This window comes from Loxodonta africana, chromosome 3 (genome assembly GCF_030014295.1).
Source record: "Loxodonta africana isolate mLoxAfr1 chromosome 3, mLoxAfr1.hap2, whole genome shotgun sequence".
NCBI classification, from domain to species: Eukaryota; Metazoa; Chordata; class Mammalia; order Proboscidea; family Elephantidae; genus Loxodonta; species Loxodonta africana.
In genome coordinates, this window is record NC_087344.1 from 109,037,665 (window position 1) to 109,058,228 (window position 20,564).

At 44.2% G+C, this 20,564-nt stretch overlaps 1 protein-coding gene across 4 annotated transcripts in view; it reads right to left on the bottom strand.

The window, feature by feature from the left end:
- WLS (Wnt ligand secretion mediator) overlaps positions 1-20,564 on the bottom strand; it is a 154,061-nt gene that overhangs the window by 11,145 nt on the left and 122,352 nt on the right. The window contains exon 12 of one of the 4 annotated variants that reach the window (XM_064282121.1): positions 3,383-3,454. The exons of 1 other annotated variant lie outside the window; for it this stretch is intronic. In XM_064282121.1, the coding sequence (XP_064138191.1) occupies positions 3,383-3,454 (72 nt within the window). Of the gene's footprint in view, positions 1-3,058; positions 3,455-15,721; positions 16,673-20,564 lie in introns of those variants that run through there. 2 more of the 4 variants (XM_064282120.1, XM_003411239.4) reach the window with 2 other exon arrangements.

Genomic DNA, 20,564 nt, shown 5'->3' on the forward strand with positions numbered 1-20,564 from the left:
CCCAGAGAAAATGCCTTGGGTACAAGGAGAAAACACCAGTGGCTGTGGCTTGGTCAGATCAGACCACCGGCAGTCAACCATAGCCTTTGTGAACACTGGACAGAGGAGACCCCTGGAAGATGGAGGCCCCAGGCCAGGGTCCATAGCTAGATGGGAGGAGTGAGGACAGGATCGCAGTCCTCACTTGCTCCCTTAGCCAGGTAATTTTATGCAGTGCACAAGCCATACAACCGTACCTAGTGGCGAGACGCTCTTACTCCCTCCCAACCTGATAACCCATGGGTGGCTTCACTCAGGAGCCTGTCTCTCTGTGACTGCCCCAGGGCTGCCAGAACCAAACAGCACAATGGGTGGGCCCCACCTACCTTCCAGGCTCTGGTTCTAAAGGGATGGGCCCAGGACACTAGTGGCCTGACCTTCAAGGCTTCTCCACCATGGTTCCAATTTTGTTTTTGTAGTCTACTGGTTTAGTTTATAAGGCAGACTAGTTATTGCCTCTCAAATAATTCTGACGAAATTTCATCTCCTCACTCTCGCGCTCTTGTCTTATCCTCTACATTTATCCAACTTCAAGGTTCAGCTCATTTCTGCTTCGCTGGGAAGTCCTCTTGGGTCACCCCCACACATAGTCACTGAAAAACACTCATTGTATCTCCATTGATCATTGGTGGCACAGCTCATGTGTTGGTTGTCTTGCTTTCTAACAAGATTTTAAGTTCCTTGTGGATAGGAACCTAATTTGAGACTGGCTGTCCTACTAATGAATTGTAATAAGCAGTTACCGTAGTAACAAATAGCTCTTTTGTTCTCTGGGACCAAAACAAACAAACTTTTAATGAGCAAGGAACTTGACCCCTTGCCTGGATCTGCATCAAGTGCATCAGGACAAGGTTGGGGCCACATTTGTGAACCTGGCTTATTTAGTTGCACATGAGCTTAGCCTGGAAAGTTTTGGCCCTTCTTGAAGATGGCCCTTCATTCTGGAGACACTGGTACACCTGTGGCCCACACACCTAAGTGTCAGAGCAGGAAGCCCTCTCTTTCTGTAGGTCACTCTGGGACCACATCAGCTGAAGCTCTGGACTCCCTCACTGTGAGTCTTCCAGGCTCCCATTACAATGGGAATCATACAACCTCCGTTATAATCAGCCATGTCTCTATAGGTGGAGGCCTTATGTATAAATTGGTTGAGTCAGATTCAGGAGTTTAAGAAAAGAGGTGGTTTAAATAGTTTTTAAATCTTTGGTGAGTTCGTAGAAGCCCTGGACCAACACAAATCCACCAGGTCTGAGCACAGCAAACGTTTCTGAAAAACTGAAAGAGGGCACCTTTGCTGAATTTCCCTAGTAATGCATTCATTCCACAGGTAACTACTGTGTTCCTGGCCCAGATCTTGATTCTGGACATACAGCTGGGAACAAAACAGACAGAAATCCCTGCCCTCAGGAGCCTCCACTCTAGCTAATTGCCCAAGTAGCTCAGCAGGTGTTGGGGTGGAAATAGTGTTGCCACAGGAGCTCCTGGGGTAGAGAATACAGCAGGCATGTATTCAAGAAATATCTCCTCCAGCCTTGCTGTTCAAAGTGTGGACTGGGGACCAGTAGCATCTGCATCATCAGGGAGCTTGTTAGACAGGCAGAATCTCAGGCTTCTCCTGAGAACTTCCAAATTAGAAATGACATTTTAACAAGGTCCCCAGTGAACGGTGTGCAAGAGAAGGTTTGAGAGGCACCGCCATAGAAAACTATGTCTCACAGGACGTTCTGCTAATAAAGGGAAGCAAAATGGTCAGATACGTTTGAGGAAGAGCACACCCTGTCCCTCCCTTGGAGATTCTCAAAGCTAACCTGGTGAAGCTGAAAAGTCCCCAGAAAAGAAGGCTAATGGAAAAATTTGGAGGCCGACAATGGCGATGGCTGCATAATATGATGAACACAATTGATGTCATTGAATTGTACACGTGAAGAATGTCGAGATGGTAGATGTTATGTTACATGTATATTTACAACAATAACCCAACATCTGTAACCATTCCATGGGACTAGTGTTGTGAGAAAGGCACCTTGGGAAAACGGTAGTGAATCCTTTGGAAATTACAGATTCAACTTTCTTAGTTTAAGCAATTCAGGAAGGAATGAGCCCATGGCGTGCTCATTGACAGTTTTGCTGAGGCACAAATTTGAATTGTGCTCCCTGCCAGGCTGGGGCTCTGGGCCAGGCCCTGAGTTCTGGGGAAAGCTGGCTGGGGAAATGGAGGGGACCCAGGGAATGCCCCTTCATGGGGCTGGGTTTGTTTCTGCTTATCTGCCTGTGGCAATACTCACGGAGTAATAAAACATCGAATCTCAATGTAAAATGGCCACCATGTGAGAAAGAAATCCTGGCTATAATTTTAAATTGCTGGTTAACTTGTGGTGTGAGAATATATACAGGAAACACCGGGTTCTAGATGAATGTGTCATTTAGAGAAAGTCAGGAGCCCATATGAGCATTCCATATTTGTGACTGGGGAATTTCAGAAGGTCCTAGGCTGTATACTCATAAGTGTCAGGGAGCTATGATGACAATGATAGCTAACATTTACTGAGTTTATTATAAGTGAAGTACTGTTCTAAGTGCTTTTTAAATGTAATAACGAATGCATTCCTTTCAATAAGGCTATTAGATAAATAGTATAATTCCCATTTTACATAAGAGAAAACCGAGGCACTGAGGTGAAGTAACTTGCCCAAGGTCACCCACTCACTTTTATAATTTATATTCGGAATGTGACTTCTGAGATCTAGGTGACAGATGACTGACACAGACCAATCCAGCTCCATGAAGGGATATTCCCCGGGTCCCCTCCTTTCCCTCAGCCAGCTGCCCCCAGAGCTGAGAGCCTGGTCCAGAGCCCCAGTCGGGCAGTGGGCACAATTCAAATTTGTGCCTCAGCAAAACTGCCAGCGATTGTGCAGGAGCTCACTCCTTCCAGGATAGCTTAAATGAAGAAAGTTTAATCTCCTTTGGGAGAATGTTCATCCTGTCCCCTATTTGGGGTGCCACTTCAGGTATGAGGCAGTCCTTAGGAAGCAGGTGAAGGCTGGAGTGGCCTCTGTGGTAGGCCTGGGGCTGGGCGGGGCAGCCTGATTTGCTCTGGGACCATCTAGAAGGCTGGAGCATGGTGCTGAAGTACGGACAGGACTCAGCTTGAACTTGGGAGGCCTGGGCTTTAGTCCCAGAAGTTGTGTGGCCTCTGGAAAGCCTCCCCCCGGCCCCACCCCTTCGGGGCCTCATTTCTTCTCTTCAGTTGGCAGAATATTTACACCCTCCTCCTAAGACGACTGAAAAGTTCTCAGCTAGGTGCTGTGTGTAACAGTCCCTGGCACCAAGTTCCTCTTACTGATGACTCTCCAGAGAGGTTCTGGAGCCAGGTCCTTCTTCCCGGACTCCCTCAGGGTGTGGCTGCTCCAAGCTGGCAGTGCAAAAAAAAGTTCGTGAGAATTCTCAGGGACAGGCCGAAGGTCTGCTGCCTCCAAACCCCACCACAAGCGACAGAACCCCAATGGTGATGTAAGAACCCCTGTTGTGTGGTCAGATGAAACCTAGGAATCGACTGTACCTGCTTCTTGGATGGAATCTTAGAGCACAGCCATTTTAACTAGGCAGTTCCTAAGGCATAGAAAGTCAGTTTATGATGTTTCCTGTCTCATCATTTTGGGAGATGGTACAGAGTGGTGACAATGGAGTTAGCCAGGCATAGCACTGAGGACCAGCTATGTGACTGAGGGTAAGTGACTTAACCTCTCTGAGCTTCAGCACACACATCTGTATGTACTGTTGCTGCAAGTACCAACGTCTCAGGAATGCTGTGAAGATTAGGTGAGAAATAGTCCTTAATAATGGTGCTGGCCCATAATCAGTGCTTAGTAAAAAGTAGCTATTATCACTGCTATTATTTGGACATTGGTTAACAGGAGAGGAGTCTGGACTCCCCGGAATACTTAAAAATTTGCCTTTTAAAACTGTCAACAAATTTCTGAAGTCACCTTTAAAAAATGAAATGGAAAAATATGTTCTTCCTTTTCTATAAAGTTGATAATTTTGGATGAGTTTGGTCACAGGTGATTAAAAAAAATTAACAAACAGGAATAAGGGCTTCTGGAAAGATCCCCCTCCTATGTTCCACTGCTCTTCTACCCTCTCCACTTTTAGGACTCCAACCTTCCAGCCAATAGATGCCAGCTCTCCCCTGGAGTCGACCTGATGCCCTCTCGCTGTAGTTTGCCCCTTTATCCCAACAGGGAAGGACTTCGGGTTTGATCATCAACTTTCCAGGCTACCTCCTGCCCTTTAAATGCTCAACTGTAGAAGCAGGGGGCCACACGGAAGGACCTATAGCAGCCGGTCAGAGATTCAGCCCCTCCCGTGGCTTCCTTGACCCTCCGTGTGAGGGAGGGAAAAAGAGGGCAGCGCTTGCCATGTGTCCATCCAGCAAGACCACACTGGGTGACTGGCCACAGAGCCGCTGAAAGCGAGGAGCAGCTGAGCCAAGAGAAGAGTCTGCTTTGGCCTTTCCTCCATAACGGCACCTAGTAATGTGATGTCTACACGCCTTTTGGGCGGGAAGAGAGTGGTGTCCACCTCAGCATGCCAGTGAAAGGCAGTATATGAATAGGTTATGACCAGACTCTGGAGCTGAGTTAAACTAGGCTCAGGTTCTTCCTAGCTATGTGGCTTTGGGGAAATCATTCAACCTCTCTATGCCTCAGTTTCCTCATCTGTAAAACGGGCAAAATAATTTTACCTACCTCATAGGGCTGATTTGAGGACTAAATAAGTACAATTTTTAGGGCACTGTCTAATAAAGATTCTGTAGTGCTGGATACTATTATGGCTGTAGTTGTTTTTAAATTAAGTCCCATGAAGGCAGAAATCTTTGTCTGTTTTTTTTTTTTAACTGAGCATTTTAAGAGCCTAGGACAGTGCCTGGCGCTTAATAGGCGCTCCATAAATATTTGTTGGGTGAATGTATGAGTATTATTATTTCAACCAGATAAAACTGTCATTATTCGTTTTGGCCAGCAGAGGGCAGATGATAGCTATGACAGACGCTAGTTCCGGGAAAGGGTGCTTTTAAATGTTAAACTTTGAAAGTTAACAGGACTGCCCCTCGAAGCCCGGTTGGTGGTTTGAAAGATGGCTGTGCACCTGTATACCTGGTCCCTACTCCTCCCACTCACCTTTGTGCATTAGAATGGTTGACAGAAATTCTTTTCATAAAAAAAAAAAAAACCTTGCCATCGAGTCAATTCTACAGGACTCATAATCTACAGAACAGAGTAGAATTGCCCCCCTAGAGTTTCCAAGGAGCGCCTGATGGATTCAAACTGCCGACCTTCTTGTTAGCAGCCCTAGCTGTTAACCACTACACCATCAGGGTTCCCATCCTGCTCGCAGGCTCAGCTTCTCTTCAATTTCCTTCCTTTCTCCCTCCCTTCCTCCCTTTCTCCTTCCAACTCTTTCTCTTTTTGATCGTGTTTCTCCTCACCAACCACACACACACCCACCCTCCTGTGTCCAGCAATTACACTATCGTTTTTTTTCTTTTTTTTATTGTTAGCCGCCTTAGAGTTGGCGCCCCACTCGCGGTGACCCCAGGCACAACTGAAAGAAATGCTACCTGGCTCTGCACCGTCCCCGTGATAGGTTGCAGATCAGACCATTGTGATTCGTACATACTCCTAACTTTTATCTGCACAGCTGCAGCTTGTACTCCAAACCATGACGTCTAGAATATTCTTATACAGTATTTTTCCCGATCGATTCACGCTGCCATGTGTGGTATAGTAAACACAGCATCTCGTTTGTCAAAACTACACCCAGAGAGGTACTGTAACTTGGCCAAGCACACGGCCAGTTAGTTGTACAATTAGAGGAGTAGACAAGGCCTTCGCTCTGTCCATTACACCAGGTCATCACTGTCTCTTTCACCCACAGAGGGGGCTCAGATGGTCCCATTTATTGATCCAATCAACGTAGACATCAGTTTCTGGGCCCCAAATACGTTTCCTCTGGGCTCTGGCACAGCGGAGCAGACAGCTTGGCAGGGCAGCTCCCTGGGAGGCCCAGGGACCGTGGCCAGGTCACCACATGTTCCTCAGCTCTCTCAGCCCTGGCCCACTGTTTTCACAATTTCTCTGTGACCCAGTACATGTCCTTCTACTCAGTGGATTTCCTGGCCCCTGAAGGGCCCACACTGGCAGGGTCGAAGGTGAGTTCATTGGGGGACACCTTTAGTAGTAAAGCCCGGAGTGCCCTACTGCTCCTCAGCAGCCTGGCCAGGGTGCTGGCCTGTGGTCCCTCCCACGCAGCCAGCCCCACAGGCATTCCCACTGTCTGTTTCCCACTCCCGGCTCCCAATTTGCTCAAAATCCTGCCCTTCCCAATTATCATTCCACAAACCATGCTGGGATAACTATTTGGAAAAAATTATTTCATTGATTTCCCAACTGAAAAAACCAGCATGAATTGATGATTAAAAAGAATAACAATAAAAAAATTTAAAAACTAGGATAAATATGGGTGGCCTTTTCTATTATCTCAGGTTAGAAAAGATTTCTTTAGGTATTAAAGCTAAAACAGAAAGTATAAAGGAAAAGATTCACAGATTTGACCACATAAAAATTAAAAAGCTCTGCACCCCCCAGGAGACATCATACACAAAATTAAAAGCAAGTGACAAGTTGGGAAAAATATCGGCCACGCGTATAACAAAGGATGAATATCTTTAATCAGTTAAGTAACAGATAATATGTTCTGAGAGGCAAATTGATAAAGAGCCTAAACTGACAAACTAAAAAAAATAAATTCATGAAAATATGGAACTGTTCAATCTCACTGCTAATCAAATAAATGCAAAATTGAGCTTTTTGCTTCTGAAAGTGCCAAGCTTGAAGGCTGCATGATGTTAATGAGGATGTAGGAGCCACAGGCCCTCTCCTTCTGCTGATGGCATATTTCTAGAGAGCACTTTATGCCTAAAGGCACCCATGATAATTTTTTTTTTCCATAACGCTTACCACTGTATTTGTGTTCCCCAAATTCCAAGGTCTGACTTTGTTATTGAGGATTTGCTCAACAATAGTTGCCATTTTCCATTTGACCAGAAGAGGGCAGACACTTGCTATTGACGGGGAAGGGGCAGTTTTTTTTTTTTTTTTTTTTTCCTGTTAGGAATAACATCTCCCAATAAGGTCATTTTGCTCTAAAGAGAGTTGCAGCTCAAAACAAGATTCTTGACTCTTCTGCAGCAAACATGCTACTTGAAAGGCAGTGAGATTTGGAGACTGAAGACTCTTTAGTTCCAACTTTGCCACTTTAATATATAGCCTTGGGCAACTCACTTCCCCTCTCTGAGCCTCGACTCTTTATATGTGAAGTACAATCTAGGATCACCACTCTGGCTGTGAGGAGGTAATAAACCAAAACCAAACCCACGGCCGTCGAGTCAACTCCAACTCATAGCGACCCTGTAGGATAGGGTAGAACTGCCCCATAGGGTTTCCAAGGAGCGCCTGGTGGATTCGAACTGCTGACCTTTTGGTTAGCAGCCGCAGCTCTTAACCACTATGCCACCAGGGTTTCCAAGGAGGTAATAAGTAAATTATAAAGTTCCATATTATAAAACACTCACACACACACGTACAAAAAAGGAGTGTAAGAGCAATGGTTGGGGTGTGTGTGTGTATAGGAGAGAGTTTGGGTGTGTGTGTGTGTGTGTCTGTGTGAGAATAGGAGAGAGCTGGACAAAGGAGACAGCACTAGGCAGGATTTTCTCGTCTTCCAAAAAAACCAAACCCATTGCCTTTGAGTTGATTCCGACTCCTAGCAACCCTATGTAACAGAGTAGAACTGTCCCGCAGGGTTTCCAAGAAGAGGCTGGCGGATTCCAGCTACGGATCTTTTAGTTAGCAGCCGAGCTCTTAACCACGGCACCATCAGAGCTTTCTGGTCTCAGGTGAGTATGTATTTGTAAATTCTCCAACAATTGAAACCAATCCATTTTGTACTGAGAAAGCACTTAACTACTTTTATTTCAAACTGTGCATATTTCAAAAGCTAAAGATGTACTTTACCAACTGAATTTGTGTGTGAGAAATTGAACCATGATAGGAATACAAGTAAAGGCCTACATTTAGGTTAACAAAATATTGCTTGAATATAAAGGAAGGTGTTCATGGCATTGATTTAAAAAATATATATAAGTAGTATTTTAGTGGTCACGTGGTTGAGAAGCAGAAAAAGATGTGGATGTTAAAAAGAAAAGCTAGTGCCATTTTCTCAGGATGTCACGCCTTTCCTTGTACAGGAGTGTGGTACATATATGACCTTTCTGGCCATGGGCTTGTAATTGTCTCAAAATGACTGGCCAGGCTGCAATCTTACAAATGATTGGTCTACTTACTATTCACAAGCGATTTGCAGGGATTGGTTGGCTTACTAGCCACAAAATCAGCTTGTAATCAATCCAATAGGACTGAGCAAGTTTTGGTCCACTTACAGGATTGGTCGATTTGTGGTCCTGCTGGGAATGCCACACTTTGAGATTATTTATATAAGAGGCCAATCTCACAGAGATTTGGGGGGACCTCATGACCCTCAGGAGCCTGGAGCAAAGCATGTCCTTTGGACCTGGGGTCCCTGAACTGAGAACCAGCTAGGCTCAAATAAAGATCTGTAATACAGGTTGAGGCTGTAACACTGAAGATGGAGAGAGATGGTGGGCTTGTCGACCTATGGAGAGAGATGGCTGAGGTGGGTGAGTCGATCCATGGACGGAGAAGCTGAGCACCCCCAGGCAGGGATTGCTTGCAGAGGCTCAGAAGATATAGTGCAGAGGTCTTCCTATAGCAGGGCAGAGTCGGCAATGCCAAGCCTAGTGTGAGGTCCCAGCCAGGCCCACTGGCAAAGCAGAGCATGGCAGGTCTCTGTGCAGGCCCCCAGTGCAGGGCAGTGGCAGGGAGCTTAGTGTGCCCCAGCAACGCTGGCGGAGCCGTGTGGGACCTGGGCAGCATGACTGAAGCCAGAGGCAGTGGTGACATGAACACAGCATCTGACCTGAACCACAGCGCACCTGCTGAGTGACACTAGTATGGGCATGGGTAATTTGGGGAAGGGTAACCTGGGGAAGCCTTGATGGTGTAGTGGTTAAGTGCTACGGCTGCTAACCAAATGGTCAGCAGTTCGAATCCACCAGGTGCTCCTTGGAAACTCTATGGGGCGGTTCTACTCTGTTCTATAGGGTCGCTATGAATCGGAATCAGCTCGACGACACTGGGTTTTTGGGTTAACCTGGAGTTCCCTCTTTGAGCTGTCCTTATTGTTTACTGTTTGCTTTCTATAAATAATGAGAATGCCTTTCACTTTACCAACACTGTGTATATTCTCATGTGTCCAGCTCGATCATACTAGATTGAGTGTAACATCTATGGAGTGGTTCATACCAAGAGGTGAAGTCCAAATTCCTAGCAGTCTTATTGCTGCTCAGAAGTTTGAGACACTAACTGTGTGCGTCATGCAGATAGGTAGACAAGGAGGTAATATTCGAGCCCTTGTACAGAAAGTAACATTCTCGTACTAATTGGCAGTCTGGGTATTGTATTTTGGAACAATGAGAAAGTAGAAAATAGTTAACAGGCAAGCAGTAATGGGGGAACTGTCTGGGAACCACGTGTCGAGGTTGGGGAACAGAGATCTCGAGCCTGGAGAGGAGAAGACCTGAGTGGGACAGGATATATATGAAGAGGTCTAGCAGAAAAAGGTCAAAGTCACGAAGGAAAAGTCTGGGCTAATGCTGAAGGGCCTTCTTAACAACTGAGAGCTCAGTGCAAGTCATGGGAGACAGGAAGTGCCTGATACTAAAGAATTCAAGGAGTGGCTGGAGCCCTCCTCTGATGTCAGCTGGAAAGGGGCTGTATAAGCCATCCTTATACAACAAAACAGGTCATCTATCAAAACAATGGATGAGAGAAAGTGTGCAGAAGTCCTAATGGTTCCTATAGCACAACAGGATGAAAAGTACCTTTAAATAAAGGGGACAAAAGGCAGAGTCTCATACAAGTCAGACTGAACTGACAAGTTGAGCCTAAACAACTGCACTAACATATCCTGATGATGAATGTCATTAGAGGGAGAAAAGTTTGCTTGAATCAAGAAATGAAGGGCAAGTTTCCTGAATACAACTGAATGCTTCGAAGGCCAGAGTAGCAGGGTTGGGGGCTTGGGGACCATGGTTTCAGGGGACATCTAGGTCAATTGGCATAACAAATTATATTAAGAAAACGTTCTTCATCTCACTTTGGTGAGTGGCAACTGGGATCTTAAATGCTAGCAAGCAGCCATCTAAGATGCATGTATCAGTCTCAATCCACCTGCAGCAAAGGAGAATGAAGAACACCAAAGACATAAGGTAAAGATGAGTCCAAGAGACAGAAAGGGCCGCATAAACCAGAGACTATTATCAGGCTGAGACCAGAAGAACTAAATGGTGCACAGCTACCACCAATGACTGTCCTGACAGGGAACAGAACAGAGAATCCCTGCAGACCTCAAATTCTTGTAAAAAGACCAAACTTAATGGTCTGACTGAGACTAGAAGGACCCCAGAGGTCATGGTCCCTGGACCCTCTGTCAGCCCAAGACTGAAACCATTCCTGAAGCCAACTCTTCAGACAGGGACTGGACTAGGCTATAAGATAGAAAATGATACTGGTGAGGAGTGAGCTTCTTGGCTCAAGTAGACACATGAGACTATGTGGGCAATTCCTCTCTGGAGGCAAGATGAGAAGACAGAGGGGGACAGGAACTAGTTGATTGGACATGGGAAATACAGAGTGAAGAGGACAAATGTGCTGTCTCATTAGGCGGAGGGCAGCTAGGAGTACATAGCAGGGTGTGTGTAAGTTTTTGTATGAGAGACTGACTTGCTTTGTAAACTTTCACTTAAAGCACAATAAAAAGAAATTGTAAAAAAAATAAAATAAAAAAGAAATGAAGGGAGTCACAAAGAATTTGTTTATTCAGCAGTCAGAGAGAATTCTGATTAGCTGAAGTGTGTCCCTTCACTCACGGATCAGCTCACCCTGACTGAATTCCTATTACGTGGTAGGTGCTTTTTAGGGAACTGTGTATATATTCTTTGGTTGGGATGAAATCTCTTTTAATGGTACCCATTCCCCTTTATACTTATTCCTTGTCCACCAGAAAACCTTTTATCTCCTCTTTTAGCCTAAGATTACCTGACAATGGGAAGAAAAGAAGTGTCTGGGATGGTGGAGCCACAAGATGTATGCATTCTCTCTGCTATCAATGATTCCAGAGGAGTTCTAGTTTATAGAGATTCTCCAATGTTACTAGTCAGCCCCTGGGAGCCTGATCCAATTTGAAAGGGTTGATAAAATACAGTTTCTAGAATTGCAAAGGTAAAGATCGGACCCAAGACCATGGAAAGCCAGCCCATCAAGTTGCTAACACCAGTAAGTTCTCCAGTCTCCCCTCTGAAATTTCTTTTTAACCTCTCAAGGCTGGGCTCTGCCAGGGCTCCAGGCATGCGATTTTCTAGGGCTCCACCAGTTCTCAGAGTTTGGGCTGAATGATTTAGGAATCAGTTAACTTCCTGAGTTAACTTAAGAACAGTGAGAGTGGATCAAAGGAGAATGAAGAACACCAAGGACACAAGGTAATTATGAGCCCAAGAGACAGAAAGGGTCACATAAACCAGAGGCTACATCAGCCTGAGACCAGAACTAGATGGTGCCCGGCTACAACCGATGACTGTCCTGACAGGGAACACAACAGAGAACCCCTGAGGGAGCAGGAGAGCAGTGGGATGCAGACCCCAAATTCTCATAAAAAAAAATATATATATATATATTTTTTCTCTTAAGACCAGACTTAATGGTCTGAGACTAGAAGGACCCCAGTGGTCATGGCCCCCAGACCTTCTGTTGGCCCAGGGTAGGAAATATTCCCAAAGCCAGCTGTTCAGACAGGGATTGGACTGGACAATGGGTTGGAGAGGGATGCTGGTGAGGTGTGAGCTTCTTGGATCAGGTGGAAACGAGACTATGTTGGCATTTCCTGCCTGGAGGGGAGATCGGAGGGTAAAAGGGGTTAGAAGCTGGCGGAATGGACACAAAATGACAGAGTGGAGGGAGGGTGCAGGCTGTCTCATTAGGGGGAGAGCAATTGGGTGTATGTAGCAAGGTGTATATAAGTTTTTGTGTGAGAGACTGACTTGATTTGCAAACTTTCACTTAAAGCACAATAAAAATTTTTTTTTTTTAAAAAGTGGGAGTACTTGACCTCAATTCAGAGAAGTGATTAAAACTACCTGGAAGTCATACATGGAAGCATTGATTTCATTATTATGGACATTTTCTTCTCCAATAGGGAAACAAAAACTCGATGGGTTAGCTAACATAAAACTGATTTTGTTTTCTATTAGAAATTATCACTGTATTTTGTTTATTGAATCTGTTCATGAAGTTTCTTACTTTTAAAAACAGGTAATTGGAATATTTTATATTTATTTTCTATAATGTTCTTCAAAGCTACATGAATATTATTATTATTTTTTTATGATTTCTAAAAGTGGTATATACGTTTGGCCAACAATTTGTCTTTCCCTCTAGTTTGATGGTCCTTAATAGAGAAAGCTGTTTTCTCACCTTCTGAAGAGTTTCTCGAACTTTCCACTGATTAAAAATGACTGTATTCAACACATATTCTTCAAACTGAGGACTTGTTTCATGTTTGTGGAGAAGACAGGACGCTCTGAGAGAGGAACTGCAACCTCTCTCCTTTTGACCTTGAGTTTCTCCTCCACCCTCCATCTGTTCTTTGTTTTCTGTCCCAGTATAAAACTGTCATTTCACCTCTCCAGAGCTAACTCATCAACCAGGATCCCGAATCTCTAACTTTCCTTAGACTTACTTTACTTCCTTATTTCTCGGTCCTTCCTAGCTGGCTCTTACCCCGCGGACTTACAAACTCAGTCCACGGGTTCTCGCCCAGACTAAAAAACACAAACCTTCCCTCTATCCTGGTTCTTCTTGGAGCAGCCACCCATGACTCTGCCCCACCTCTCTCTGTCCAACACTTTCCTGCTTTTGTCACTTGAGAAGGTCACATACATCCAAACCATCAAAATCCAACAGGTTTTTCTCAATCCTTAAATGCTACTGAACCTCTCAGGATATCTAACATTGTTTGTATATATATATATATATATATATATATATATATAGTTTTTCATTAATCATTCTTTCTTTAACTCTTTTGACATTCCACGTCTTTATGATTAACCTACCTCATTTTCTTCCTCTCGTCTCTTGAATGTGGCTGTCCCTGCCTTTCCACTCTTCCTGATTATCTTCCTTGATGCTTTGATGCTCTCCAATTATACCTCTTGTTCTCAGTGCTAATGACTCCCTGCTCAATCTCTCATTTCTAATCATAGCTTGACATTTCCTCCAGGAAATGGCTTTTAAAGCTGGCCCAGGCAAATCCAAACTCATCATCTTGCCCATTGTGATGGGTCTTTTCTGGTTGTTTGCCCAACTAAAAATGGATTCTCCATTCTTTGTAAGCAGCCCCTAAGCCACAGGATAAGCCCCTAGCAGCTGTGTGACCTGACTCCCTGGTCACAGTTGATTGGCACAGCAGTGGGCACCTACTTGAGGCTGAGCCACTCAGGTACTCTCTCCTGATTTTGAAGTGATAGAGACAAAGACTTGGACAAGATGTTAGTTAAATAAACGATACTAGTTGAGGGGAAAGGTCCATGAATTCCCGGTGCTGAGGTCCCTTAAAGTTGGCCTGATTCCCACTCTTTCTGGTTAATTCCACCCTTCTGTGGATCCATATCCTAGGAAAGTTCTAGTAAAGCCCCCCTTTTTGGTTAGGCTTGCTAGTGTTGGTTCCTACTACTTAAAAAATTTTAAACAATGGGCCCACCAAGACTTCTGTAAAAAAAAAAAAACTTTTCTAGGAATCTCTAATTCTGTTAGGGGCCTTACAACTCTCTCGTCCAGAAAAGCTTGAAATTTGACGCTGCGCTTCCTTTCCAATAAGCCCACATTGCGAACACTCAAACCATGTCAGTTTGACCTACAAAATAACCGCCCTCCACTCCAGGTCCTCTGTTATTGCCCTGGTTCCAGCCCTTCTGGTCTGTTTCCTGGCCTCGTCCAGCGCGCCAGTTCTAATTCTGATCATATCATGTGTCTGCCTAAAACCTAGAGGCTAAGTCTTGTAATGATTATCATAGCATTTGAGGCCCTTCTCTTTCTGGCTCACAAATGCACAAAGCTCATCTTCTGCTATTCCCACTCCTTCTAAGCCTCAGCCATGCATGATGACCAGTCTTATCCAAACATTTTCTGTACTTCGTTTCTTCTGTGATCTTTATACTACTGTTCCCTTTGCTCTTTGGCCTTGGAAAGATCTTACTTCTTTAAGGCATACTCTCTGGGATGGGGAGCACTCGCTGTGTTTTAAGTTCATCTTCCCTGTTATACTGTAAGGCATGTGCTGCATTTGACTCCTGGCACCACAGTAGCTGATCAGGAAGTGGATGTTGAGTGTATTGGACCACAGGCCATTAAATATTTACCAGGACAGAAAAGGCCTGGAGAGAATAGCCAGAGCCAAATTATTTCCTATTGTCACTGCTTACCACTCCTTCCTTACCTCAAGGTACCAATGGTAAGGTGCCATTATCATACTTACCTTACCACTTCCTATAGTTATTGACAAAATAAAGGGAAAAAAAGGATGTGGACACTAAGTGTGTGATTTAATGGACTATGCCACAGAACTCCAGACATCGGTATCTAAAAAACAGCACATTCATGCAGTTGTGTTTTTAGACACCAGGAAGATACTTATATGGCTTTATAGTTTATAAAGGAGCCCTGCTGGCACAGTGGTTAAGCACTCATCTGCTAACTGAAAGTTCAGAGTGTTGAAACCACCAGTTGCTCTGTAAAAGAAAGATGAGGCAGCCTGCTTCCATAAGGATGACAGCCTGGGAAACCCTACAGGGCAGTTCTACTCTGTCTTACAGGGTTGCTATGAGTTAGGATCGACTCGACAGCAATGGGTTTGGTTTTATAGTTTATAAAGCATTTCCATATACATTAACCAATTTAATTTTCACTGCAACCTATGAAGCAGGTAAAGTTTATTTGTGCCAGTGGGTAGGTGAGGGAATGGCCAAGTCACATGGCTTGAACAAGGTCACACAACCAGTAAATTGGTAGACCTTCACCAGGAAACTGTGCCTTCTAACCTCAGATTGAGCATTCTGTCTCTCTGCCATACCATGTGGCTTCTCCAATGGCAATATGTAAAATACAATGAAACAGGTTATTTGGGGAAAGGAAGGTAAGGGAGGCAGAATCTGTTTCCAAAGCATATAACTTTTGTTTCCCATTCTTGTTGCAACACATACGAGCAACCATTACCAGCTTAGGGAGGTTAACCATCCAGTACAGAAAAATTTACCCTATTTCCTGAAATACTCTCCCCAAACGCTTTGATTTGATGGCAAAATATTTTAATTTGTTTATAAAGCTCTTTCCCACCCACCCCCTTCCAATCCCATAGACTCCACATAAACAAGAATCTGCAAGCATGGGTACTGGTTTGAGCGGGAGGACATGTGCATACACATATATGCATATACATACAATTTTATTTAAATGATCAGATCTACACATTTGGAGGCTGTTTGAAGCATCTTATCAAAAGAAAACACATTTTAAGCAAGAGGTTAAAAAAAAAGCATTTCAGACCCAAAGGCCATTTAATACAATAAATCCTACTTGGGTAGTTTTGCAAACATTTTTTTTTTAACCCACACATCCCACAGACTGGTTAGTACTGGATACATAAGATTTGGTTTCAAAGCTGAAATGCCCCTGGTGTAATGGACTTTCTGATGAAATTCAGTTATTTTACATTATGACATAAAAAATAGGGATGCATATCTACTGACAACTTAAATATTAACTCAATAGGGCTACTTGGTAATATAAATAGGAAAAGAGTGGTCATGGACTAGGAGTGAGAAGACTATGACCCCAGTCTATCTTGGACTGCAAAGGATGTTTAACTCTATCCTAGAATCTAAAACAGGGAAAAGAGTCAAATATTCCACTCAACTAAGACCCCAGCTGGCCCAAACCATCCCCCAAAGAGTACACCCCCAACACATGAGGTTGACTAACCACCTGCTACAGATGTTACTAAGTCACTAATTAACAATGATCACAGAAAATGTGTCATACCAGAGGTTTTGTTATCACACACAATGCACTAGTGGCTGCAGGAATCTTCCTCTGAAAGCTACCGTCTGAAGGCAAACGACAAACGTCCATGCTGCTGGTCCGAGAAACCACAGCTAAGAGACATGAGGCATTTGTTTGTGCACTGAGCTCTCTTGAGCACGCTCCCCACTCTGGTTAGAATGGCTGGGGGCTGGAGAGGCAATCCCAGGCAGGTGCTGCAGCCTCCTCCTACTCCTGGGCCTCCTTGCGGGTCAACTTGTAGATCTCGGTCGGTCCAGCTAAGTGGGTGATGGCAGTGGTCACCTGGAGTTCTTCCCCACTGTGGACACCCAGATCACCTGAAACAGGGTTTTTGGTGTTAGATGTGTTCAGGGAGGAAGGGAAAGAAAGCTGGGGTTCATGTCAGTAAGAACTGCCCCACTGCCAGCCCATTCTGAGACCAGAGAGAAAACTAGGACCCACAAAATGCAAAACAAGGGCTAACACTTCATCTTTCCACTTGGCTCTGGCAGTAGTTATTATTTCCTTGTGTCTCCCAGAGAACAGTCACTAGGATTTATAAGTTAGCTCACTGCTGATATGATTTGTATTATTAACATTTAATGAAAGCTTACTTTGTGCCTGATGCTACCCTAAATGCTTTATACATGATCTTACATAATTCTTGTGAGAACACTCTGAGATGGGCGCTATAATCATACTGACTTTATAGATGAGGAAACTGGGAGGTGAAGTTACAAGGTGGCAAAGCAGACACACGGCAGAGCTGGGAATGAGAGAGAGAAGCATCTGACTCAAAGGTCCGTGCTGTGGGTTAAGCCAGTGCGACACGCTTCCCAGTCAATGAGGAGGGTAGGCAATCGCGGATAATGTACAAAGTGGGTACATCACAGGCAGGCAAACAAGACCTGCCTATATTTACCAACAGATTGGGCAAGGTAATATATGTAATACACTTAGGAACAATCAGGGATTTTCTTCTTGAGGAAAGAAATACCAGAAATGCGCTCTGAATTTTCTTCTGCCCTTCAGGATTTCTGTAAAGGACATCAGTGTTTCAAACTCAGCACCAGTGGACAGAGGTGTCCTTCTGTTAAAATTGAATAATGTGCCTTTTCTCAGCAGAAAAAATGTTAAGTTTCTGAAAGTTAAATCCTGAAGTTGACTACCTGCCACAGAACAATTAAGTGAATGAAGAATTAAACCCAAAACCCATTGCCGTTGAGTCGATTTGGACTCACAGCAAATGTAGACCTAGGAAAGGGAAAACAAAAAAGCCAAGAACTGATCACGCTCAATTAGATGGATCACATGAGGGTCCACACTGTATGTGCAAATTTGCGGGATGGCATGCTGGGGAATAAAAAGTTAAATTTGTGTCTGTGATCATTCTGTTGTGCACATATGATATGTTCTCATATTTTCTGGGACTGAAATTTTCCCTAGTTCAAAGCATGAAATGAAATAAACCCTGTTTCAACTGGGATGCCACACCGTGACTTAGAAGCAGCAGTGGCCCTTAACATTAGGTCTAATATCCTGTCATTAGTTTTAAGAATCTAAAATCAGTGCATCAATGAACCTGATGGCCTAAGAACCCCACAGGTCACCCTTCACACTGGCCCTGCAGGCTGATTGACCAGTGTCTTCCACATGTGCCACGTGGTAATAGTTTATCACTGTAGACTCTTTTCTCAGTGGGTACGCAGTTACTGTTGTTGTTGTTGTTAGGTGCCGTCGAGTCGGTTCTGACTTACAGCGACCCTGTGCGCAACAGAACAAAACACTGCCTGGTCCTGAGCCATCCTTACAATCATTGTTATGCTTGAACTCATCGTTGCAGCCACTGCATCAATCCACCTCGTTGAGGGTCTTCCCCTTTTCCGCTGACCCTGTACTTTGCCAAGCATGATGTCCTTCTCCAGGGACTGATCCCTCCTGGCAACACGTCCAAAGTATGTTAGATGCAGTCTCGCCATCCTTGCTTCACAGTAGAATGCTATTATTAAATGCAGGCCTGCCACTCTCTACTCAAAAGACTCCCTTGCCTCAAGAGCAGGGTCAGAAGCTGCTGTGGAGGATGGCTAATGGCATTTGGGGCTGTTTTGGCCACTAACAGAGGGCAGAGAAGATACTAACAGGCATCACGATGCCAGCTTTAAGCTCCTCCAGCTTCATCCATCCTCAGGCCAGAACACTCCTCAGTCAAGCATGTGTAGTAAACCTCACATTTCCTGGTCAATGCCAGTTCTGGGTTTGCCTATCTGTGGAAGCCATCAGAATTCAAGGCCAGTTTTATGATCTGCATGTCAGTGCACTCCATCAGCATTTCAAAGAGGGTTCTGGCCACCCCAGTGGACCCATCAGCACCTTCAATTGTTTTTACCTAAGGAATCCCTTTCACTGAAGACTTCTCAGAAACAGAAGCTAGAATGTAATTCTGCTGAGGTTTTGAACCAAAGTCACTCAGCCTTTAGCCTTCAAATGGAATTCCTGCTTCCAATTAGCAAGTCCTAGAAAATGTGTGTGAGCCTGAAGATCACTTGAAGAGATAGCATAAACTTCTGTGCTTCTTTATTTAAAGGTGCTTACCATGTGCCTGACACCTTTCTAAATACATATTTGTAATCACCATACCAGTCCTCTGACAGACCTACTATTATCATCAATCCCATTCTGTTGAAGAAACTGAGGCATGCAGAAGTTAAGTAACTTGCCTAAGACTCAAGCTGGTAAACAATGACTTTGGGATTCAAATCCAAGCAATGAAGCTCGAGAAGCCAGGCTCTCAACCTTTAAGCTATGCTGCCTCTTCTTAACCATTCACGTTTCCTACAGCCAATGATACTACTGGTGAAGTGCGAAGCCTGTATGCAATGTGCTACAGTTATAAATATATACACCTGATAATTTGGATGAATTGTTCAGCGTATTAACTTTGCTTTACAGCTGATGAAAGAGAATTTACAGCACACATATTTGCACTGTTAGGGGCTTAAAATGCCCTATATCTCTTTATAAGATGGGAATTATGTTTTACAGATGAAGACACTGAGGTTCAAATAGGCAATTAATTTCTCTACTTGCTCATGGCAGAGCTGAGGTGAGGCCCCAGGTCGGTGAGACTCTGTGTGGCAAAGTCTATGGTTTGGTGTGATTTTACTATATCTTGAAGGCCATTTTTTTTTCCTTAGGTAATGGATGTGGGAATATGGCGGTGGCATAGCAGGAGTAGGGATCCCTCCTTTTGTCTCCAAATTCCATCCACTCTTACTTCTGCCAAGGTCTTGCTCCACCTGTTATTCTCCCTCTCTCTTGTTGGTGCCAAGGCTTTACATGGGTTTGTTCCAGTGAGAATCCCTGCAGAGAATTTACATTTCCACCCTATATATACTGAATCAGAACCTACATTTTAACAAGATCCGCAGGTGATTCTTATGTGTAATAAATTTCGAGAACCACTGCTCTGCTAGTGGTTCTCAGAATTCGACCCTAATCACAGAACTTGTTAGAAATGCAAATTCTCAGCAGGGGTTCGACCCAGAACGACCCAGTTTGAAGTCCTGGTCGAACTTGTGCTCCTCAGCACACAAAAATGCTCAAAGTTTCTTCCCATCTAAGACAAACAAAAACTCCTTTAAAAAAATGTGCTATGTTTCTTATTGGTAAAGGAAAAAAAAGTTAAGAAAAAGATCATCTTCAGTTTATAGTAGATCTTTCTCCCTAGCTATAATGTCCATTTGTCTCAGCTAATTAAGAATAATAAAATGATGGCTTGTTCCCTCCTAGAATCCCTGGGTGGTACAAATGGTTGAGGGGCTTGGCTGCTAACTGAAAGGTTGGAGATCTGTGTCCAACCAGAGGCACCTCAGAAGAAAGGCCTGGTGATCTATTTTTCAAAAAACCAGCCACTAAAAACCCTATGGAGCACAGCTCATAGTGGTTAAGCACAGTGGTTAAGAGCTTGGCTGCTAACCAAAGGGTTGGCAGTTTGAATCCACCAGTCGCTTATTGGAAATCCTATGGGGCAATTCTACTCTGTCCTATAGGGTTGCTATAGAGTAGCTATGAGTTGGAATTGACTCGACGGCAACGGGTTTGGTTTGGATTGGTTTTGGAGCACGGTTCTACTCTGACGCACATGGAGTCACCATCAGTTGGAATAGACTCAACGGCAAATGGTTTGTTTCCTCTGGCACCTCTTTAATCTCAGTGAACAAGGGCAATGGA